The sequence below is a fragment of the Geospiza fortis genome, unplaced genomic scaffold (assembly GCF_000277835.1).
Source record: "Geospiza fortis unplaced genomic scaffold, GeoFor_1.0 scaffold131, whole genome shotgun sequence".
NCBI lineage: Eukaryota > Metazoa > Chordata > Aves > Passeriformes > Thraupidae > Geospiza > Geospiza fortis.
Window position 1 is genome coordinate 484,718 of NW_005054391.1, and position 25,461 is coordinate 510,178.

At 37.0% G+C, this 25,461-nt stretch overlaps 1 protein-coding gene across 4 annotated transcripts in view; it reads right to left on the reverse strand.

The window, feature by feature from the left end:
* ABI3BP (ABI family member 3 binding protein) overlaps window positions 1-25,461 on the reverse strand; it is a 136,263-nt gene that overhangs the window by 62,652 nt on the left and 48,150 nt on the right. The window contains exons 7-14 of one of the 4 annotated variants that reach the window (XM_031060788.1): window positions 25,273-25,324; window positions 24,837-24,899; window positions 23,701-23,796; window positions 23,300-23,377; window positions 18,173-18,253; window positions 16,800-16,874; window positions 4,879-4,953; window positions 926-991 (exon numbers count right to left, since the gene is read on the reverse strand). In XM_031060788.1, coding sequence (XP_030916648.1) covers window positions 926-991; window positions 4,879-4,953; window positions 16,800-16,874; window positions 18,173-18,253; window positions 23,300-23,377; window positions 23,701-23,796; window positions 24,837-24,899; window positions 25,273-25,324 — 586 coding nt within the window. The remainder of the gene's footprint in view (window positions 1-925; window positions 992-4,878; window positions 4,954-16,799; window positions 16,875-18,172; window positions 18,254-23,299; window positions 23,378-23,700; window positions 23,797-24,836; window positions 24,900-25,272; window positions 25,325-25,461) is intronic. The other 3 variants (XM_031060789.1, XM_031060790.1, XM_031060791.1) reach the window with 3 other exon arrangements.

A 25,461-nucleotide genomic window follows, 5' to 3' on the forward strand; every position in this document is an offset into this window, starting at 1 on the left:
CAATTCCCTGTGAAATATCATTCCACTTCTCCCTTACAGTTAGTCTATAAGCCATTGATTAACATGCCTATTCATCAAGCTTGAACTTTAGTCCTCATTCAAAAAGATAAAAAAAAGTTCTGTATGCTAACAAGTCCACGTTAGTAAGAAGACAAAAAATTATGTTTCTGCCATATTGGAATATTTCATTCTAAAAAGAATTTTCAAAATAACAACTGCGTATAGAGTCACACAGGAATTCTGTGACAAATTCTTTTTGTCACTGGTCCATTCAAAACTGACTTTTCAAGTGATGAAAAAAACCATGTTCAAACATCATAACCATGTCATTAGTATGGCAAGTGTTTTAAAGTGCATTAATGAACCACTGATATTGCTCAAAGCAAGTGAAAATTATGTCAAACGACATCAAGAAAAAAGAAAAAAAATTAAAATATATTTTTACCCTCCATTGTTCCTTGGCTTGCAAGGTAAGGAGAAGAAGATTTCAGCTTTGGTCTCTGAGTAACTAAGATTAAACCAGAAAACTTAGAAATGGTGACTAATTTATTTTTTTAAAGATGAGTCAGTATAGGACTGTGTGATTGACGTCCATATTACACTCAGCTCTTTTACATAACTATTTGCATTCATTATAAGGTTATTCCACTTCAAAATCAGGAGGGCTTAGTTGAGTTAGTGTAGTATACAGACAGTTAATCTTTTAGTGAACTAAGCCTATAGAGATGAAAATGAGGAAGAGTAATTGAGAAGCCTAATAATTAAATATCTCATCATTTACATAAATGACTGATGACCTTGCTGAAATGTTTGGCATTGCCACTATCAGCAAAAGAACTGAAATGTTTGGACTGAATTTTAAAGTACAGCTTTTCTTATTTAAGTATTGTGAAATGATAGAAATTAGGATGGAATCACTGTTTACCCATCACTGTCCTCGTGGTTTTCAGGAAAGGAAAAGATGTGGGCTCCAGAACTGGTCTCGGGAGAGCTAAGGTTAGAGATGGAAACTATCTTGAGATGTTATGGCAGTCTCTCAATGCATATGAAAGCATTACTTCAATCACACCCAAATAAGTAAATATTTAAATTGTGGTTTCTCATGTATGCTCTTTCTACCAAATCAATCCTACATCAGTTCATAGTCACTTGATATTACCACAAATCCCCAGCACTAGATAAACACTGCTCCTATTGTGCAATAGCAGAAGTCATGATGCTCCAGAGCTGCCTTTTAGCTGCAGTAAATAACACATTCTAAAACCCTTTCTCAAGCATCAAGTATTTTCCAACTATAAACTGCAAATTAGTCAATGAATATATAGACAGAACTTTTGTTTGCATCCAAGATACTGCCTACCTTATATTTAATCTGAAAAACTATTAACTAGCTCTGATTATAATATACTTCACCACACTTAAAAATGAATGTTGGTCTAAACTATTATATGCCTCGGAAAAAAAAAGAGAAAGAATAGGTTCTCCACTGAAAAATTTATAAAGGTGAGCTTAATAAGGATTTCCAATAAGAGTTGGGCATCCTGGTAGAAGAAAACCAACTCGTGCCTTCTTAACCAAAATCCGTAAGAATCTCTAATAGAACACCTTGATTTACAAGTTTTCATTCTGAACAGGTATGAAGTAATATGAAGTACTTTGAACAGACAGAATTTCATATAGACACTGGAAGACAAGGATAAGTTACAAGAAGAGTCACATTTACGACACAGTAATTAGTGAACAGATATGGAAATGACAACAGTGAATGCAAAGATCACAATAAAAAAATCCCTTCTCTTGTCTAAGAATGTATTATTGAAAGGGGAAAAAGTTTCTCATACAAGCATGCAACAAATTCCTAACACAAACAGATGATAATCAAACAGTTTGTCTCAGAAAATGGAATCAAAGTTTGGACACTGTCACCACACTTGCAAGAATGCAGTACAGAAAAAGTAGAAGAGCACAAATCTGATGGACCAACGAAGAGAACATTTCAAACAAGGAGTTCTTGTTCTGAAAATTCTGTTAGACTTAGCAGAATAAAAGTCTCAGCAAATAAAATCTTTCAAAAATGCATTAAAAGTTGGTAGGGTAAATTGACAGGGGGGTGGATTGAAAAAGTTTTAGAAATTTATCCCTTTTCATCTGACTGCACACTTCTCTGCAGCACAGGGCTACTTATTGTCCTCTCCATCTTAATTTTGTTGCTAAAAAATGGAAATAATAAGAGTTTCCCAAGTACATTTTCTGAATATCTTCTCCTTGCCTACCAGTGGTTGAAAGAAGTGTTCAGCATAACTGTTATGATGGCTAATATAAAAGGAAGTACCTACTTGTTAATGTACAGGGGGATACTATAGAACATTTACAAATATCTATAGAGATCTAGAGGAGAAGACAAGGTTCAGACTATACCAGGAGAAAAAAAAAAGGAGAGTTCCTGAGTTCAGCATTAAATTTGTCCTATAGAGGAAGAAAATATGAAAGAAATTACCTGGATCATTTAGGACACATGCAAAAAGTTGACAAACCTTTATCTCCCTAAATAAAGGGGTTTTTTTCCCCTAGATGTAGCCAGACTATCAAGTCTCAAGCTGTTTAAAAAAGTCCCTAACCCTGAACTTGGGTTTGCACTGCTCACTGTGCTACCTTTAATCTCCCTAGAAGGATTTTTGTCATAGCTGGAGAGTCCTCCTTAATGAGAAATATGCTTGAATATTCTATGCAACTTCAGGTTTTACAACTTGAACAACCATTAAGTTGTTTTAAAACCACAACTGAACATAAACAATATTTATAGAAGATAAATCCACAAAGAGAATTTCCGGCACGTCACTCTCTGCCCCCAGCATTGTAACTGACCAGGACAATGTCTTAAATACCAATAACCATGGAAATACACTTTAGTAATGACAAAGTAATTAGAAAATAAAAAAGAGTATGACTTGAAGCAATACCACACCTATCTGTATCATGATACTCTGCATATAGTAGAGAAATTAAAGTCTGGTTACAAGCCCCACAGTATCACATGATAAAGTTCTATGACATTAAATAATACATAACTGGTCAGTGGCAATCATGGCTAACACTACCAATTAGTACTGTAAAAGTGAACTCAGAATTTGGAAAGAAGATCATAATCCAGTATTTTAAACATCGTAGATATTGCCTTAAACAAAAATAGTACCCGATGCAGAATTTTTATCTTGCAGTTGTTCTTATCCCCAAAGTAAAGGAAATCAACATTTCACCAAAAGCACCCTGGGAACCCTTCAAGAACACTCAGTTTGCAAGAAATGTCAATACCAGACTGAGCTGATGGTATTTCCGTGACTCCAGATGCTTTAGATGGGAATTGAGAAACTGTCTGTGTTTCATTAAGAGGTGCACAGAAAATCTGGATTTAAAGCGCTGAGGAATCTGACTGTTGCTGGGATAGCAAACACACAAGCTGTGTTGTTCAGGATGATGTCACTGCAAACACAAGCAAGATACTGGACACTTCAAAGTCCTTTCTGTATTATGTGAATAAGGAGAAAGACATGTGCCCCAATATGGTGACAGGAAGATCCAGTATCTGATGCTAGACAGAAACTCCTAAGAATCTTCCTCTACACTTTTTGGAGTTTAAATTACACCAACACAAGGAAGAAATTCATACAAGTTGGTGAAAAAGATCAGTCTTTTTGCACCTTGTACCAAAAATGCTTTCTAGCTGCTGATCAAGAAGTGACAGATACAAAACTGTCCTTTAACAGGCTGGTCATTTGAACATAGAAGAAAATGTGTTCACACCAGAAAAAAGGCAGCAAGTGGCAATGTGATGAAAATTAAACCTAACTACTTTTTGCTGCAACGGGGTTTTGGTAACAACTTGAAATAGACTTTGGAGGAAATTGTCATTATTGAATGGAAATTAAATATTTCTTCTTGCAGGGACCCTAAATGAAACAGAACCTTGAGCGCTGATAAAACTGCATTTGCTTGGCGTCAGATTTTGTAAGGTATTGGTAAATTAGCTTATTTTATGACTTGAGGAAGTAGAAGAAGCCTAAAGGATAAATGCTGATAAGGAAGAACAGGAAAACTATATAGATTATTACATACTATTAGGTGTAATTAATTTAAATGTCAATAAAATACTATTAATCCACCAGTTCAATTTCACTGGGATCTGGTATAACAGGTTTCAAGGGTGTTTGGAAGCATCAGATATACCATGGCAGTGTCTGGTCAAGTGCAATTTGTTGCAAATGTTTTCTTTAATTACATTGTTGTGCCTTTTATTTGCAAAGCTGTACTCAAGCAATACAGCAATACACTTGTCATTGCACATTTTTGTTTCTATTAGTCTCGTGCCTATGCAGTCTCCCTTTCTCACAGCCAAATGTCTAACTTAATCACTGCTTTAAATATATTCAAATTAAAGTATTTTAGAGTCTATTCTCAACCATTTTGAACTCTCTATCTTCATTGCTATTGTTTCTGCTGTTTCTAAGGGCTTACTCAACAGTTCCAACTTAGAATGGTTTCATTCAGGGATTTATTCAAAACTTATATTACCTTTCACTCTACCCCTCCGCAGTATTGCAACTTAGAAAGAGAACCCTACTTTATGTAATAAGACATGCCTATTAACACCAAACACAGCAATACAGACTTGTAAATATACCAGGAATACAGGCCAAAATTAGAAGAGAATATTTACTATTACATGCAAAATTTCCTAAATTAGTCTGGTATTTGAAAGAGCAACCTAAAACAGTTCTGAAGCTATGTTGAGTAATTTTAAACTTAACTAACAATATACAAAATTTTTAATTAAAATTTCTGGGGCAATTTCTATTTAAAATCACATTTTTCAAGTATTACCAGGTATAGCTGATGGTATTTCTTGGGTGCCTGATGTTTCAGGTCTTGAAGAAATGTGCTGATTTTCATCAAAAGCTGAAAGAAAATCTGGAGTTAAAATTAGAATTGGCTTTATATCCACAGTATTTGGCCATTAGCTGTTGGGCAGCTCAAGACAACATTGATGTGAGATCAAGCAAGGTGACAGCAGCTGTAAAGATCAACTGAGAAATGAGGTGTTACATGAACACTGAAGCTGGTGTGAAATGAAGGAGAGTCAATTCCAGTAGCTCATGTGAGGCAATCTTCTTCTCACTGGCCTCTTTTTTAAAGTACTTATTCTTTGAAAGAAAACTGCAGCTGCCAGAAGAAACCTAGAGGCAACATAAGCTAGCAGAGGTCTATTTGTGGATTGCTATTCAGTCACTGTGGGGAATTATTTTCCAGCTTAGATTGCACAGAAATGGCTGAGTGCAGCAGGGGTGGGGGTGGAGTGTGGGGAGAAAGCCCAGCATCAAGCAGTCTTTGGAGCAACGTGTCTCAATGAAGGTTGGCACTCTCCACAGCTGCTGGAAGGGATGGCAAGCAATGGAAAAGCTAATGGAATTATCAGCTATTTACCCATCACACTCCCTCTGGTTTCCATGGAGGGATGAGAAGTGATCTTCAGGCCTGATCCCTGCATAGCTAAGATCAAATATGAAAATAATCTTGAAACAGTAAGTGAAATCAGCCTTTAGATAAGGTGATCTTCAGCCCTTAGCAGGTCCAAGGGACATATATTTATTTTGTAACTCTTGTGTGTACACTTCTAATTGATATTGGTTTACTACATTTTTGTCTCATGGGGTAATTTTTTTTTTGGATACATAACATCTCATTTTAGTCATTAGCTACGAGGCTAACTGTCTGCATCTGATTTTAAAATTCTATCCAATAGCAACAGCTGACAGCAAATCCCTTCTCCCCTACACTTTAGTTTGGATGTGCCAGAAAAATATTTTAACTAAGGAGTTGCAAATGCCTAATATGATTTTGATACAGCATGCACACAATTTTCACACAGACGGTGTCTAAACATTTTCCTACAAATTCACATTTTGGCCAAGAATCAGATTTTCCCTGCAACTGCCACAAAGCTACTTTGATAGAAGCAGGATTTCTGAGACAGACCATCCTTTGCCAGATAACGGCTTAAAAATATTTTTAGGTTTTTCTGACAATATATTAATAAAAACCACAAATTTAAAAAAACCCAAAAAACAAAAACAGCAACAACAGCAAAAAACCAAACAAAAAAAAAACAAAAAAAAAACAAAAAACCAAAAAACCCCCCACAAACCCAGATTCTATCACCCCCTAAGACCACCATTTCCATTAGAGAAATTATACAGCCTAGAGCATGAAAGAAACATTTCTATGAGTGGTAATATATGAAAAAATGAAGAGTGGGTACTCTTAATGTTAACAACACTCATGATTTAATAAAGTGTAAAGCCAAGTAATAAGTAATCTAAGTAGCCCAGTTCTTTAAATCAAGGGAGAAGGCTGTGGTAGCTTGGTGAGAACAATACTGCAGACAACAGCAAAGTCACGATAAACTGAAAAGCCTGATAAAGCCTGATAAACTGCTAAAAGTTTTCTGTCTACTGAAGACAGAAATGACCTTGGATAGATAGAGTTCTCAGCTTCAAAAGAAAACAAAGGTCTTGTGTTCATGCAGAGGCAAGATAACTGTCAGCACCACCCACTGAGTATTAGTACAGCTGCATCATGTTTGTGTTCAGTGTGAATTCTGCAATAGATAAAAGCTTTTCTAAATTTATCTGTGAAGCGAAGCTAAAAGCATGTTGACCAAACTGTAGCCAAATAAGACCAGAGAAAACACAAATAGTGTATGCATGTTGTAATTAGCTAATCTTCAGATGATGAACTATGTCAATGCTCATCTACCCAATTCCATTTGATTGGTCCCCAGAAAGAAAGTGATGTTTGATACACTGATGTAATAAAATGTCACTTGTTAAATCATGCTAGCATGAACACAACCAAGGATGAGAACCTCCCAGAAACCTTCTACTGTTTTTTATGCTGGGAAAATCTCATGCTCAAATACAAATGCATAAATTGTGCCTAAAAATCTATATTCTTAATGAATAAATGGAGGGAAATAATAAATTATTAGCACAAGTAACTGTAGAAATCAGTTGTTGGACCAAAATTATGTACTGCAGCAGCCTTTTAAATATCAGAGACTACTTCAAAAAGTTGTGAACAGGAAACCAAAGACCAATCAATGAATCTCTTTAAATGTGTCTACTGGGTAAAGAAAAATATTCCCACTACAAAGGTTAACTGTTATGCTGATATCCCAAAATTCATCAAAGCCTGAGAGTTTCCTCTTAAGTGCTAAATTCTGCCCCACTGACCACATCAGAACCTTTCAGTAATACAATACTGGCCTGAAAGTGCCAGGTGGTATCAGGATCACTTACTTGAAGCTAGAACTACTAATTATACACTGGTGGTTACTACAAATAACATGAAGCCATAATGAACAAATGAAAGACCATGGGAGATAACATTAAAAATACAGGATATATAAGAGACATCAAAATTGTACCACTCAAATATGAAGAAAAATCAAGGATAGGGTATAAAAAATAAATGCCATTTACCAGTCTCTTGCTCTGACATTTTTCCAGATGTAGAAGTTTGGGGAGTGGAAGTAACATGAAGAAAGTCATGTGAGGCTGGAAAAAATGGTGTCTTATTATTTAAAAAATACATCAACCATCACACCATGGCATCACCTGCAACCATGGACTCAGTGGTTTAGAGTACAAACAATAAAAAACAGAAAAAAGATATATTTTGCAAAATTAGCAGAATTTAAAAAATAAATATGTTAATATGCAAAGATGTGTAAACCCACAAAAAATATAATGCAAAAAATTAAACAGAATGACACAAGGAATATGGAAAAAATTCCCATGTGGCTAGAAGGAATGCAAGACTGAATAAGTACAAGAACACTGGCCAAGAGGAGTCAAGGAGAAAGTGAATTTATGAGATGAAGATACTGGAAAAAATCCAATTTAAAATTTTGGCAAAAATAGGAGAACATAAAAAGTGATTCAGACAACATCACCAGGCAGCAAAACAGAAATGAATATCCTTAGCCCAGCCAAATTTATATGCCTTGTTATAATTACAAGTATCTGATTTCTCCACTGTAAAAACAAGAAAGCTCAGAAAATTACTTCAAGTAATGCAAAGTAGGGAATGTAAATTCCCTGGAAAAGATCCTGAAGTGTGTGAAATATCACAGTTGATATGAAAGCAAGACTGCTCCAGACAAAAGTGCCAAGTCACTTTTTACTGCTCATTACATTTTTAACTCACACTCAACTTCAGATTTTAGGCACACCAGCCTGCTCATGTAATACTTTGTTACCCCTTGGGCCACAAAATACTGCAAGGACACAGGACTGGTCTTGCACACCTGCAGTGTGAAAGAAGCTGTTGCCACTAAATAGGGTTTGCTTGTATGGCCCCATTTATATCTACACTGGAGGTTTATCCCAATGTAGGCCCCAGACAGGTTGGCTAAAAGCACAACAATATCTCTGGGGACACTGCTGCCTTGCATAGCTGTCAGATCTGCAAGAAATATTGTCAGTACCAGAGGCTGCCAGTGTCTTAAACCATGAAGAAACATACCAATATTCACCAAAAGCTGAAATGAGGGATCAATTAAAAAAAAAACATACACAGACTCAAAAGCAGCAGCAGGGCAGAGCATTCCCAGCTCCAGGTGATGGCAATGGAAAGGCATGGGCAGAAGAAAACCAGCGGCCTTGAATGTCAGTGGTGAGGAAACCAAGAGGTGCAGCCCTGCCCAAGGAATGTCTGGAAGGTGGCTGAGCTGCTGTGCTGTGTTCTTGGGCCAGCCCAGCTGGGTTTGCCTCTTAGGAACGCTGTCATGTTTGAATGCATCAGAGAAAGCAAGACCCACCACCCCCAAACACAAAGAAGCAGGGGAATGGAGCTGAGGGCCAGGTGCAGCAATGTGGTCTCTCTGCAGAATGTCACATGCTTCCTGCAGAAAATGCTCACGGGCCATGGAAAAAGCGTGGGATCAAACAAGAGAATTGCAGAACCGCTGTGGCCAGTGCTTCGGCAAGCCAAGCTGCACCAACGAGACTCCATCCTGTCCATGGAAGATGGCAAAGGATGCCAGGTGGGTTGGGGTGGGACGTGTGATGGGCAGTGAAAGAGATGGCAGACAATGGGAACAGAAGACTGTTGCTAGTTACCCATCCCAGTTTGTTGAGTTGCCAGGGAGGAAGGAGTGGTGGACTTTGGCCTCGGTCTTCGAGCAGCTAAGATCAAACACAGAAACTGCCTTCAGCTCCTCACACAGGCTGCTGTCACACAGGTCACATCAAGACAGAGCTACAAAGATGGGGACGTGGCCCTGCTTGGGCCATGCTACCATGCCACAGCTTCACTGCCCACGGTGGTGGCACAATGCTGCCTTTCACTGGAACTGGCAGCCAAGGCATGAGAGCAAACCTAGAAATGATTCCCCAGAACATTTGCAGGTAGAGTGATTTTTAGTAAAGAGCCATAATGCTCCAGCCACATCACTGTCCCACTCTTTGGGACAGCAGCACATCTGAACAGGCTCATCACTGCAGAGAAGAGCATGGCCAAAGGGAGCAGTGAAGGAGGGAATCACTGGCTATTTACCCTTCCTTGTGGTTTCCCGTGGAGCAGACGAGGTCCATTCCAGGTCTGGTCTCTCAGTTGCTATGGTCAGACACAGAAATGATCTTGAGATGTGCACTCAGCCTTGCCCCAGCAGTACAAGCAGCCCCAGCAGTACAACACCCTAAATGTCTGTATTTAGGGCCCACCTGCCCTTTCCTGACAGCACCCTGTGACTCAAACCTGCAATCAAGTGTCTTGCGGTGGTTGCAACCAACACAATACTCCCTGAGCCTCAGTAGCTAAATGGCTCCACATCAGCAGAAAAATGCCAAAATATCCAATTCACCAAAGCACTTCTTACATTTCCTCGACTGATTCTAACAGTTCATGGCAAGAATCACACCTGTGTATTTAGAATTCAAGATCTGATTTCACTTTTCGCTACAATCAATGAAATCCTTCATTCTATGCGTCAGAAATTATTGTCCCTGGCACTAATAAAACAAAGTGTAGAGAATTTATCTCTCTGTATATAAATGCTTGTAGGTCAGAAATTTTTGTCCCTAACACTAAAAAAACACAGTGCAGAGAATTTATCTCTCTGTATATAAATGCTTGTAAGCAAGTGAAAAAAGGAATATTTTCCACAGAATTCTAGCACATCTTAGAACTTACACTTGTAAAACTCAACATCTCTTTGTGCACTGAAGAACAAGTCCCTCATGTCATCTCCTCATACCCTGTTATCCTAATTTTTCACAGGGAGAATGCACAGCCTAATACATAAATCAGTGCCAAATCTGGACTATGTGTACTCACTACTACTGTGCATATTTGCCCATTGCTTTGGGCTTGGTTTCAGGCTTAAGGCAGGCAAGAGTTGTGACAGTTTACAAACATGCCTTTGGATGCAGCTGGTGACAGTAAGGAAATAGTGCTGATTCCTCTGGGATATTTTGATATTTCCAGCTTTTGGAAATGGAAATCCTTCTGTTCAGTTCTCTTCAACTTGATCATTTCCTAGCAACACTCAATGACTTACTAACTAAAGTCTTTGCATCTGCTTAAGAGTTGTAGATAAATCTTTTTTCTGCCTGTGGAGGAGCTTTTTCCAATGTGCAAAAAGAGCAAATTGGACATGTTAACATTTATTTAACCATTCCTTACAACGATGGCCCTCCACACACACACACACACACACATATATATATACATATATAAATCTATACAAACAATCCTTCATAAGAAAATCCAGACAAAGCATTGCTGTGTCTTTTGAGAGCCCGCCTAGATGTGAGGACAACTACAGAGAAGACAGATATTATTACCAGCTGAGATTGGTGGCATTTCTGGCATGCCAGATGTTGTGACTCTTGAAGAAAGAGGCTTCCTTTCACCTACATCTGGAAAGATAATCTTGTGTTAAAAGGTTTAATTGCCTCAGAGCTGCCTGGATAACTCAGGACTTGGTGAACAGGTGTTGCTTTGTTAAAATGGAAGCACAGGGAAAATTGCATTACTCAGTCTCATGGACTGTTGGGCTGGTGTGGAAGTCAATGTGGAAACCATTTTATTCATACTAATGAGAATTCTTATTACCTAATAACCTTAGCATATAATGCATGGTAGATAGTAAGAAAACACCTCTGGATCCAGAAAGTAGTTAGGGGGTTTGCCTTTTAATGGAAACAGTACACAGAAATATGTGTAAGCTTTTTACTCCCTCTCAAAACTAAGTTCTCTCAGCACAGGGGAAAAAAAACCCCAAAACTAAGAAAGGCAGGTCCACAGCTGGGAATCTTAACAATGAGAAAACCAAACACAACCAACTAAAGGGAACTCTTCTCTTTGCCTCTGATCCTTCAACAAAGATGAATTATAAGTACAGATGAGAATCTAGTTAATAACAGCAGTATGTATGAATTACTGTGAGGTTGACAACTAAAGCAATGGAAAACTTTCAAAAATAGCAACAAGGATAAAAAAAAAGAAAACAAAATTTTGAAGCTATATTGAAGTCAACTTTTGATTTTTATCCTATGCCATTCAAACAGCTGAAGCTCTGTAGTAATTACATGCATGGATATTTCCAAATCAGTAGTACCTCTAGCTGCTGTTAAGAAAAACAACAAAACAACCAAACCTGAGAAATAATTTCATGTAAGTAAATTAAGAAGGAACATCTGGTGGAGAGAAACTTTACTTTTCATTACTCTGCAAAGCATTTATTTTATATTTTTGCTTATTCATTTAAAAATTAACCTCCTTTTCCATTTCAAATACCATCACTAATTACTTAGCTGAAGATGTTAACTTGGGCATCCTCACCTACCTATGGCTACAGGAAAAATTATCTATTCCCAAAGCTATAACTCAAAGTATAGCTTAGTTGGAAAGGTCTGGCCTTAGTTGTGTTGACTTATTTTAAGACAATAAACAGGGAAAAAATCAGAGCAAACTGCATGTGAAAAATTGAAAGGATAAAATAAATAAAAAATATCACAAAAAAGCATGGTATTTTGCTTAACTGGAACAGCCTTAAGCCTTGCAAAATTTAAATCTTTTCCTGACACACTTCTTTGATTAATATTGCATTATTCTGCAAGCTACTTGCAGACTTGCTTTAAACTTGTACTCTGCCTGGTCACAGGAATGAGGATGGTGATACAGGAGTGGCAAAAATAAGATGTAGGACAACACCCACGGCAAGCAGTATGCAATGAAATCATCAACATGGAAGCAGCAAAGAACTTTTCACCACCAACCAACCAAAAGGGTATGAAAGGCTTCTGAAAGAATTCTATTATAATTTACCAGTGTGTGATATTTCTGAAGATGTAAAAGTCTGGGGAGTAGAAATAACATGAAGAAAGTCATGTGAAGCTGGAAAATAAAAGCAAAAATAATGCTGTATTGTTTTGAAGTGATAAGAAACCTTCTGCAATATCATATTCCTTCATAAGCTGACAAAATTTCTGGGTAATACTTAAAATATTATGTTCCACAGAAAGGCAGAGTCTGATATGTACAATAACTGATTAAGTTATTGACTTGAAAATGATTTCCAAAAACACACAGTAATGAACAAAAATTTGGTCCAAAATGCATTATCAGACTCTCGTAAAAAGGTGAAATACAGAGTTAAAAAGTGAAAATACAAGGCTATTCAAAATAGGAGAACATATTATTAATAAAAAGTAGCAAACTGTGAGTGCATGGAATTTTTTCTAGGATCAGGAAGGACAATCTCCTGGTGCTAAAACTGGAGAAGGAAAAAGGAGCTGGACCAAATGAAACGTAGAAACTTCCTTTTGTCAGACATGCGAACAGCTAACTATTGCAATCAATCTCCCCCTCAGTAATGGATTTCCTTCAATGTTAATTTCTTCCAAAAACATATGCATCAGGCACGATACTATTGGCATGCTAATGAAATGAAATCTTTCCAACTGGCTCTCATCTTATTATATTTTTTCCTTATTTTAGAAAACTGTCAGTTGCCCCAGGCAAGTAACATCTATAAAATAATAGAAACACATAATAGAAATTCTGTAAGGACCAACTAGAAAGCATCTGAATCTTCAGTGATGTGTTTTTATAGTGCCACTTTAGAAATCTGGGCAGAATTATATCTATGTTTATACAGAAAGGCTAAAAGAAGAGTGATCATTTCAAAATATGTTGGAATTTCTTTGGTTTTCATTAATCCTTAACAAGTCAGAATCCTTCAGCAAATCAGGATATTCTATTTATGAAACTCAGGTGTGGGCAGTCCTATTTAAATTTGACATTTACAGTAAGTCCAATTTACTTTTAAAACTAAGAACTGCATGCTGCTGCCAAACATGGAAAACCCCCTGAACTACTAACTTAGTATTTCACATAGAATGTCATAAAGACCTAACACTTGGTGCAGCACTTTCATAGCCACAGTTATTCTTCATTTATATTAAACTGAACAAACTATTCCATGAGGGGCACTGTCTCCTCCAAAAATTCCCAACTGTCAGGAGGATTAACCTCATGAGAACCATTACCGAGTCGGGTTGGTTGCACTTCCATGGTACTGGACGGTTTGGATCCTGAAGAAACAGTCTGTTTTTCCTCAAAAGCTGAAAAAACAATCTAAGCTTAAAATGTTGAGAGAGCTGTGACTTGATGGATTAGCATGAAACACTGAGCAAAGGCTGTGCATTTCCAGACGATGCCAACGCTAAGCTGAGCAAGACGGCAGATGGCCTCAAGTGAGACGTAACACAATGGCTGCGACAAGGGGAGGGGATGGCTGGAAAAACAGGTTTCTGGCCTTGAAATGCAAGTGCAACATGCTTGAAAGAACTCTTACCAGCAAGGAATTCTCTCTTATTAAATTTTATGGGTAAGAGCTGCAGCTATACCAAAAGAAGAAAGATGACGATGAGATATGACAACACAGTGTTTGGGCAGTTTTTAAGCTGACAACAGATACATTCTTCAGGTGGTTACACAGACACAAGAATGGTGAATAAGCAGCTCTCTGTGAATGTTGGTAGCCAAGACTAACATTTGCAGATCTATGACGCCAAGATAATGGAAAAAAAAATCACGGAACTAATCTGCTAATTACCCATTTCCATCTCTTTTTTTTCCGTAGAAGGTAGAGATACGGATTTCAAGGCTGGACTCTGAGTAGCTAAGAGCAAACATGAAACAAAATTTTATCATTCCAAGACAGACTCTTCTGGCAAGTGATACAAAATCTAAGTTCTACTGTAACTAACAAGAGTTTTTCTATTTGAATGTCTCTTTGCTCCATTAATTTTACCCCATTCTTATTTAGCATACCCTACCTAATCAAGCTGAATCCTTATTTCTCAAGAGGATTTTACTCACAGCAAGGCAGCTACAACACAACATTTGATATTCACACCACTTGCAAGTCTCTAGTCACTACTGCAATATGTATAACTATTTTTAAAGAAGTTGTAATGGCAAAAGATAAGACAAGAGTAGTACAATGAAATCAGTGAAATAATTGTTGAAGTTAGTAACAACACCTACTATCTGTTATCTGTGATGAGGATTATTGCAAAGACTTTCTTCACTTTGAAGTATGGATAACCTGAAGCGTGCTTTAATGAAAATGGAGTCAAGATGGAATTAGGCACTCTTACCCAAAAGCCATCATGAACAATCGTCCATCATGTGCAGGTTTTGCACTACTGTGCTTCTACTGATCCTACTTCATTGTATGAACTGGTCAGTAAGAATTTTTCTTTCTGTTAAAACCCCCATTCAAATAATTAGGTGCAGTGTTCATTTCCAGTACAGGAAATATGAATATCCGTGCCAAAAAGTGACCCAGCCTTTTTTTCACACATTGGATCTGCTTTCCCATTTACTTTCAATCTACCTTATCACATTAACAATTTGGATCCCGGGTTACTATCCTGACGTAGTTGGACTCAGCAGCTGGACCAGATGATCACTGCAGGTCCCTTGGAAATGGAACCATTCTGTTCTATATTTCTAGAGAAGAAAACACTGCCAACAAAAGCCATACAATTCACAGCTTTTGGCAAAAGCTTCCATTGATCCATTTACACCCAGCAAGACCTATAAGAGATCTCCCAAAGGCACCAGAACATGGAAGGCGTGTTCACAAAGCTATCTTTTCAGAAACATTTGAATCCAAAAGGATACTGACCACACAGGAAGTTTACAAAACAAAGGAGAGATCTCCCTCTAGCACAATCCAGATAGAAAAATAAACAAAAAATTCTTCAGGGGAGCTAGGGCAGAATACAGGTCACACACAGTTGAACTTCATAAATGAAATTTTGCTTACTTTTCTGGTTTTATGACAGCAGGTGATCAAAGCATGCAGAGGCACAGTGCAGAGAAATCTCCTCTGTATAACCATGCCCTGACTCTCACAGAATATCTTTGACTTCATCAGTGATTTCATGGAGAGCACAGATGCTCCCTTTGACCCAATGGCTGGGCCTGGCCTCACATAATGAAATCCCACTTTTGCCAAGTGAAATTATTCAAAGGGAATGGAGGACACGAGAACAAAACCATAATAAATACTTGAATGAAACACTTATTTTTTCTTCAAATGTTGCTATTCTTCCACTTTTATCACTGAGACAAACACAGGATTAGATTATTATCTTTTTTTAATAAAAAGAAAAAGTACTTCACACCCCTAGTAATTTTCACTTTTTCAGTTACATTTCTAGCAAATAGGTTCTTAAATCACTGTGTTTCTCTTTTTCCAGTGCTGCTTCTAATTGGATTTAACCAAATATCTCTCTCCATCCCCTCAAACATATCTGGAAAAGAGCTGTCAAAAAAATCTATCAAATTAAGAACAGATTATGAGGATTATTTTCACGTTCTTGAGAATCTACTTCAAACACGCATTTCAAGAACTAAGAGGCATTTGTGGAAATTATTTTTAAATATTGCAGACTAGATTAAGCAAAAGTATGGAATCCTAATAAGCCAGCACTATTCTATAATAACTTCTTGACTAATGCTTAAAGACATAGAAATGAATCTGATTCAAGGGCCCTCCAGGTAATCAGTGTAATAGCTGTTAATTCTGAAAGCAGCAACAAGCAATAGTTTTGGTAGAATGAACTAATTTAACACAGACACAGAGGAAATAAGGGCCTGTTATGAAATCAGAGGTCTTGAGCAAGGGAGACACAGGGTACAATGTAGAGGAGCAGAGGCATGAGATGGTGAGGGGTGAGACTAAGCTTGGCACTGGACATCCCCTGCCACAAACAGCTCAACAACATCAGTTATAAAAACTGCTCACTTGGAACTGGACAAAAATTAGTTTAGGGTAACAACAAGGACAAGAAATAATATCTACCATACACAACTGGTCCCTATATGGTGAGCTCACATCTGAGATGTCTCCCAGCAGAAGAAAGTAAGGAAGAAGGGAAGAGGAAGAAAGCATCCACACAAACATCATGTTCTTCCCAGCACAGGACTCCAGATGCTCACAGCTTGCTGGAATATCCCCACTCATCACCAACACAAGCATCAAAGCACTGAGCTTAGGGTCCAATTGTGCAAGGAAGGGGTGTACATAGCACCCCAAAAAGGGCACAGTATAAGACACTTGTGTGTTACTGTTTAAATTACATTACTTCTCTTACTGGAGCAAGCTTTGTGAAGATAACTTTTCAGTAAAGTTTACTCATAGTTACAAAGAAAGTAATTACCAAGTTCGGTCAATGGACTTTTGGGAGCATCAGGGATTCTGGATCCAGAAGGAAGCAGCTGTATTTCATTAGAAGCTATGATAAGAAAAATAACCAAAAGGTCTCTTGATTAAGAATAATACAAGGCACATATTTGGCTTCTTGACCACTCACTCCTGAAAAAAATGATAATTAATAAAAAAAGAGAAAAAGTAGTCCCAACCTAGAGAAAAAAGACACATAAATTGTGACTTAAAAAGGTAGGTGGAATATGAAGGAAGCCCTTTCTCCCCTTGTTGTTAAACAAATATCTATCAGTCATGGGAATTTGACAATGAACATCTGTCAGTAACTACAAGCACCTAGTTTAAAATTAATCAATGATCCATCTTGATTAGTTTTCATATTTTAATCTTTGAAACATAGCAAAACAAGGAAAGTTGAGTGTGGTTAAAAAAGGCAATTAGAAATTAAAATGAAATTAGATTGACTGCTGGTTTCACTTCAGTAAATTCTGGAAATCTGCAGGCAAGTTTAAATAAAAAAAGAAAAAAGTGCAAGTGAGACATTAATGTGAATCCATAGGATTGTGTAAAATGCATTTATTGATAAGTATTAGAGGTCCTCTTCATGGGAAGCTCTGCATTTCAGTCCTGAAAACCTTCCTGGTCCTTTCCTTTAGCACACATCCTCCTGAATGCAGGCTAGCTGTGCTTTAGAAAAATCTAAGTGAAGTTTTTTAAAAAATAGAATTAAATACAACCTCAAGTTTAGATTTGTCCTCGTAATTTTGCATGGCTCAGGGAAGAAAATACAAGCAATAAAATCAACATTAGAGAATTTAGAATTCTGAAAAACAGAACTAAATAAGTGTTACACCAAATCACAAAACTAACCATACAACAATGAGATAAAAAAATTTAAAAATCAGTAGAGCTTCTCTTTCCTTCAAGGCAAATACAGTTATATCTCATCACGTGCTATATAAAATTGTTCTTACTCATTGCTGTTGGTGTTACCTAAAAGAATCTGTAATCAGAAGACAATCAAGGAGGTAATTACTTAAATTCTATCACTGTGGTCAAGTCTACAGATGGAAATTTTTGTTATGTCAAACATGCAGATCGCATAGACAGAAATTATTAATTTCAAAAATCAAATTGAATCACGCAGTGAAATCTGTGAAAGCCACAGTTCAGCCAGAGCTAGGTGCATCCTGCTTTACAATTCATTCCAGTATTAGTCACTGGAACCACAAAAGAAACCAGAATATTTTAATCAGGACTTCCTTTGGAGCCAACACAAAGAGGACGCAGCAAGTAGTAGAAAAGTTCTGCTGAAGGTAGAAAAGTGTTTAATGCAGAAAGAATGTAAAAAGAAGAAAAATTAGTTACCCGGGATCTTTTGAGTTTGCACCACTTTGGGTTTAGGCGTCAATCTAAAATCTTCAGGTCCATGTGTTTTCTCAGCCTGAGCTAGAAGAAAGAAGCTCAATGTAATTTAAAATCCCCCTGAACTTCTCTTGATCTACTACCCAAAGCCTGATGCTTTTCTTATCACCACTTCATGTCACATCATTAGAATGATTTCTACAGCAGCTCAACTCCATCATTATTAATGTTTATTTTTGTTTCCAGATGTGAAATCTATATGATGCTTTGGATTTATTTTGCTGCAGTTTTATATTAACAAACGAAAATAAAAGTCATGAACCGCAAAGTTAAGGTCAGAAACTCACACTGTACTTCTGTTACAGCCTCTTAAATTCATTATAATAGGTTATAAACAAGGTCCATTACATCACAAAGCAATTTACACAAAATATTTACAAATATTTTCCCTGTTATTCAGAATGGTTTTTAATCCTTCTAATATAAAAATTTTCAGGAACGTAATAAATACTCACCTGTAATATCTCAGACCTTTCAACTTTCTAGTAATTATAGAATTTGTAAAAGAATAGGTTTTGATTTCCATTAATTCTTCTAATTGAACATTTTTAGAGTAATATCCAGGCAGTTAAACTGCACCTAAACTGAATTGCTGGTCATACTTTAATATACTACTGCACAACTATACTCTGCAAGCTGTTTCATATAACAATTAATGCCATCAGTAAGTCAGTCAAGGTCACTTCTTTCCTCTGCATCTTGCTGGAGATCCCAGAGGTGTTTAATCACTCATGCAGTACTCAGAATTGGTCATGTAAGACTGTAAAATGACATGGGTATGGAACACAGAATGGGAAGTTCTCAGCTTTGAGTGCCACAAGCACATTAATGCCCTCCACAGAGCAAATTGCACAGTATTTAGTGCACGTAGCTACTTGGAAGAGATCTTTAACATTGATGGTTGGCATTAATATAGCACTAAGTTTTAGCATTAATTTAATAAAACATTACTTTCTTTTTGAGATACATTAGAAGACATTTTGGTTTTTCTTGCACGCTCTCCAAGCTTTTTCCACAATCTACTTAACACACTTCAAGCAAGAGCTGATCATGGAGGTTTATAAGCTTCTTATTTCATTTAGCGAAAAAAAAATGTGCTGTTTCTCACATTCGAAATAGTGGGATTCGGATGCTATTACACTTACAACAATTACACTGTTTTCTAGTTTGGAGAATGTGTCACACAGTCTGGAGCTTTTACAAATGCTGCTTTGTTACGGCTCAATTCATCTTCTAAGACAGCCACAGTGCTGTCACTGCCATCAGTGCAAGGAGCAGTTCATTGTCCAGAGAAGGCAGAGCAATGTTTCTCTATGAAACTTGTGGGAGAGAATTCACTCATAAGAAATACTGAAGGAACAACTAACTACCTGTACCTCAGGAACAGCACAAAGTCTAACATTTCTTGTTGGTGAGGTGCAATAATGAAAAAAAAACCAAATACAAGCAAATACAGAACTCATGATGTTCTGAATTTTTTCTTTTTTAGAGGTCAGAGGGTTTGCACTCAAATGAAATGTGTCTTTGCTGAGCAAGCTGAACAAGATAAAACATGCTTAGAATTAGAACAAAAGAAACCAAGCTCTCAGTTTTGCACAAAACATTGTAGGGATGACATGAAAATAAGACAGATATTTTTGCTAAAAAGAAGATATAGGAAGAAGAAAGTCTAGGCTCTGAAAGCTAAATTAGAGAAAAGATAAATGCCTCTGACTATTCCAGGGCAGCAGGAAAGCTAGGCCTATTGTAGTGGTTCAAGGCTGTCTGCAAAGTAAAGCATTAACACAGCCAAGTTATTTTATCGTCACAGCGTGCAATACAGCAAGAATGCACCTAGGCAATGTTTCCTAAACTGTTTCCTCTGATTTCTCTTGACTCCCTTTTCATCTTCATGATGATGAAAGACATTATGACAAAAACTTTAATCTCACTCTTGATATACCCTGTGAGCACAAGGGGAACTCCTCAGGGGGCAGAATGAGTACAGGAGGAACAGAACTTGGGAGACATGGCAACAAAGGAGTTATTTCAACTGAACATTAGCCCTGGTTGGTGGATTCACAGGTGGCACGTCTCACTTCAAGCCTATTCCTTATTTCACAAATCTAATTCACTAAATTACCCCTTACATAAGTAACTAGCTCTCTTTTTTTGCTTTTATTTTATTTTTTTTTAAGAGAAACTAGTTCTTTCATGTCCCAGACTAATGCGCTCATATTTCTAAGGGTTGGTGAGCTCCAATTTCCCTGTGAAGTTAATAGAAAAACACATTTAGCAGAGAAAAAAAGTTGTAGCAGTAGTTTGAGGTATATTAGACAACAATTCAAAGATTGAGGAAAACACTAGAGATTTGAGCTGTTAAGAATAAATTAGTCCTGAGTGGAAAATATTGTAACAAGCCTGGCAAAAACAAAGAATGAAAGAGCTTACTAACAAGTCTTTCCATGGAAATGCATGCCAAGGGAGGGGAGGATTGAAATTAAGAAAATGATGGGATTCCTGGTGGACAAATACATGAAAAAAAGTTACTAAACTGTGTCACATCACAGAACACACCCTTTGATGAAGAGCCAGTGGAAGACAAGAGCAGCCCAGCTCACAGAGCCTTTCAGATGGACGGCTTGCTGAAATACTTGGAGCTCCCTTCCCTTCTAGCATGGCTGATGACACAACAGCTGCTACAGCACAGAGCTCCTGCTAAAGCACACTGCTCTTGCCAGTCTGGCACCAGTCCTTAAACCTTCCACAGCAAATAATTATTATGCCTTACTCAAAGAATCCAGGATGATTTTTCAAATAGCAATGTCTGAATGAAATATAGGGAAGTAGATCCTTATTGCTAAACTCAACTAATTATGTACTCAATTAATTAAACTGTTTAAATGCAACCCTTGCAAAGGTTTGGTGCTCAGATCTCTCACCTAAGTTACTCATAAAAGAATACTTCAGCATTTTGGCCAGACAAGTAATTTTTCCATGTTCCAGAGAGAATTTCCATGTTCAAGACAGAATTACACGTGAAGAAAATTTTTCTTTTAAAGCATTTATTTTCACTTCCCTGCTTCCTGATTTCCTTTTTTTTTTCCTCTTAACTGAATTACTGTAACCACAATGGAATGTGACATACTCTTACTTTAACATGAGGCACTGGTGCTGAGATCAACAAATGATATCTGAAAGGAATGGTCACCACAGGAAAAAAGGGCATGGAAGCAAAACCACAAAGGAAGCTTGAAATGGAAGATGAAAATTATTCGAAATATTTCAGTAAGTAACCATTGGTGTGAGAGCAATAAGAATGTGTTTAGTTGTAACAAATTTTTACTGAATTGTTACAAGAAAAGAGAGCACTTGCCAATTATTACCAGAGTAATGAAAACTCCAACTTCATAAACGTACAATTCTGTGACAGGTCTAGACATGGCAATGTTTATGGTTAGAAATTCTACATGTTGGTACATAAATATAATTACAGAACACAATGGAAAGGAAATGGAATGAACCAATGCTCTCCTCCCCAGCTGCCACATTTCACACTCTCTAGCTGACTGACCAATACATTCCATCAATAAGGAATTACACATTTGGATTAGAGGAATGCAAGCTTGAGGGCTGAGATTTGAGGACACGGATTCTGACGGAGAACCAACCATGCAAACATATTCAGTTCTCACTTTCACAAAAAATGGCAAAGTTCTAGAAAATACACTTCCAGATTTCCAGTTCTTAAACAGCAGTTACTTGAACAAGGTAAATAATCTAATAATATAGTAAAAAAATTAAAAAAATTAATTCCACAACAGACCTTGAACTGTAAGAGAAAACAAACTAATCAAACAACCTAAAAAGACTCCTTACAGCTTTCTGAAGAGGATCCACACATTTTCGATGTGTCCTTTGATAATAAATTCTTGTGAAGAGGCATTGATTTTCCCCTCTTAATATTTAGGAGGAACAGAAAAGAGCCATCCCTATGAAGGTTTTGCAGACAGGAAGGAATGGTTTAAAGTAGAATTTGGAAAATATATTTATCTACTGAGTAGAAGATTAGGTTTTAACATTTTCACAGAAGAAAAAAAGATGGATCAGTTAGTCTGAAAGATTGTTGTCAATGATTACATGATATTGCTGCATTTCTTTACACCTTTTTAATTCCCTATGTATTTTCTGAAGAGTTTTTTATTCTGCTTTGGTTTTTTTTAAGACTAAGGTGCTATGATGAAGTTAAGCATAACATTTTTTTAATATACTTAAGGAATAAAATAAACACAACCATATTTAAGGGCAGAATCTGTCTGAGTCGTGTGATGTCAAAGAAACCACATGCTACACTACTTCATCCAGCCAGGAAAAACTTGACAGACAGAAGACAATATTGCCAGCAAGGTCACATAATATGTCTAAACCAAACCAAAGCAAACCTTTGGTCATTGTTTCCTCAAATTCCTTTTTAGTTTTACATTCTTGCCACTGCTCAAGCATCCCTTCTTCCTTTCAGCAAAGCAGTTGGCAGAAGGCAGCTATTGTCTCTTGTGACAGCAGAACCAAGACTTCCAAATCACTTATAGGATTAGAGCCAGACTATAGAAAATGGAGATAGGCATATGCCTTCTTCAACAATTCTGAAATGTGGGTCAATAAAGTGGGTGATAAGTGATCTTCATCATTTGACTCTGCACAATTCAGCTCTTTCCAATTCTTTCCTCCCCTGCTCCCAGACTGAAAATGTTCAAATACATGACTGTACTTGTCATACAAATTCATAAAGTAGTCTGTGTTACACAATAAACCTCACTTTGCCATTTTTCAAATTTCAAGGCATCCATCATGCCCCAAAGTATGGTTCTAATTCTAAGTAGCTTTAGAAGTCTAATAATTATGTCACCTGAAACTTTCATCCAAAATTAGATTCAGATTTCTATCCACATTACCACTCCTTGCTAATTCAGCCACTATCCTCCTGTTTTCCAACTACTATTTTAACTGTAGAGCACAAAGATGGGTTTCATTTTAGTTTATGCATTTGGCAAAGATATTCCACAGAGTTTCTAAAAACAGAATTTTCATTACCTGGAAGGGACTGTGGGGAGATTTCTTGAACTTCTGGTGTTTTGGATTCAGCAGGCCATACTCCAGTTTCATTCTTAGCTAAAAGAACAGGCATTAGAGAGTAATTACAAAGATATATCTGCTCTCTTTTACCACAGATTTATTTCTGTCCCACTTTAGTTTGACTAAGTAAGCCAACATGGATAAATGTGGACAGCTGAGTACCTTTAGGACCCAATGAATTTCCACTGCACAATCACTACAAGCTATGTTAAACACATGTGACTTTGGTTTTGTTTTGCTCATTAAAAGATACTTTAAAAAGAAAAATTTACAGCAAGGATTTAATGACTTATGAATCATTATTTTCACAGTGCAAAATGGTTTTCAGCATTTCTCATTTGTTTAGCATTTTTGCTTACCCAGTTTTTTCCTGGATGCTTGGGGTATGTCATCTATTGTCAGGAGAGGAGGAAGTTTCTGCTGACTTTCATTGAGACCTGGAACAATTAGGTGCACTACAGAGAAAGATGTATGTCATTAATTCCAGAAGACATGTAAGCACACAGTCTGCTCTCTGAGATATGTGAGGAACTACTACTAAACCACTGGGAGCTCACTCTGAATATCTGGAAAATGAATTTGTTCTATCCTGTAATTATCTCTCCCATTTGGTGCTATTTGCCCTTTATACCACTCTCTCTATCACCACCATCTCATGATTTATCAGAGTTGGAAATCATTCAGCACTGGAACACACAACTCTGGAATACTGCAGCATCACAGATACTGGGACAGATTCTGTCTGGTGGGCCAAGTGGGCTCAACACCAGACTGGGTTAGTATGTGTGTGTTTGACTCACATCAATACACTGAAACTCACACAAAGAAAACTTCAGCCAAAGTTATGCAGTCATAGAAAATATATAAAGGAATAAACAATAAATCCAGAAATAAATTGGTCACAGGGTACATGGTGCAGTGAGCCTTTCATGGAAATTTCAGGCAGACCAGTAGTTCATCACATTGTATGACAGACTTTCTCCTGGTTTAATGTTCTAAGCCAATATTGCATATTCTTATAGGTGAAACAAGAACATAAAGCATGAAACTGAATGGCTTAGAGGGAAACAGTAATGCCTTGAGATCTAGCATCAAATTCTAATTGCAAGATTTCTGTAGTTTAATATATCAGGTTTGTGACTGTAGATGTGATGTTACTGTGCTATCTTAAACGCTCAGTAAGAACAATCCCTCATCTCAACAAGATCTTTGCCATAGAACTTTATTTGAGGTATGAAAGAACTCCTCGGCTTAAAGAGTGACAGTGTCCTCTTTTAAATACAATGACAATGAAATGATTCTACTTCACCTAAGCAACAACATTCTTGAACCATCTGTACCACCATAAAATGTAACAAATATTGTCTGCACCAGCTGCAAAACACTCTTTGATATGCAAGGAAAAACAATTAAGATCAAGAAAATTAAAAGCATTTGCACAATTCTAAGTTTCAACCAGGGGTTAAGAGAAATAATAAAAATATCTTCTAGTCACCTAATATTGCTCCTGGGAGAGAAGAACTATCTGGTGCTTTTGACTGTGTCCGATTTTGAATAACTGTGGAGACAACACAGGGATATTAGGAGCTAATTAAAACAACAACAACAACAAAACTGAAATAGAAACAAAACCACACCTTAAACAAACCCCAGAATTCTAAAAGTCTTTCCTCAATATTTGCAGATGAGGACACCCTCCTAATCCTTTCTGTATTTACATTCAGTTTAAGAGACTGCAAACTGTTTCCTCCACATTGTCTCCTAATTGTACATCTCTTTCTCCTGGCATATAAATTTTGGTGAAACTGAAATTCCATGCTTATGTTATTATAGGGCCAGCTGCAGGACATCCCATTGCCATGACACACATTTTAGTCTCAAGTTACTCTTGCAGAGTATGAGAATACATTTTAAGAAATGCACAAACTTACTTTGTTTGATTATTGTGACAGGGACCAATTTCTTATTATCACTCAGTATAATCTGAAAAAAAAGAAAAAATGGATAAAAGTAGTACCTTGGGAGAACTGCCATAATAGTAATTGAACTGAGTAATAAAAATAGAGGGTTCTAATCCAATACCATGCCTGTCCCAAGTTAACACTGGATATGCTCTGGCC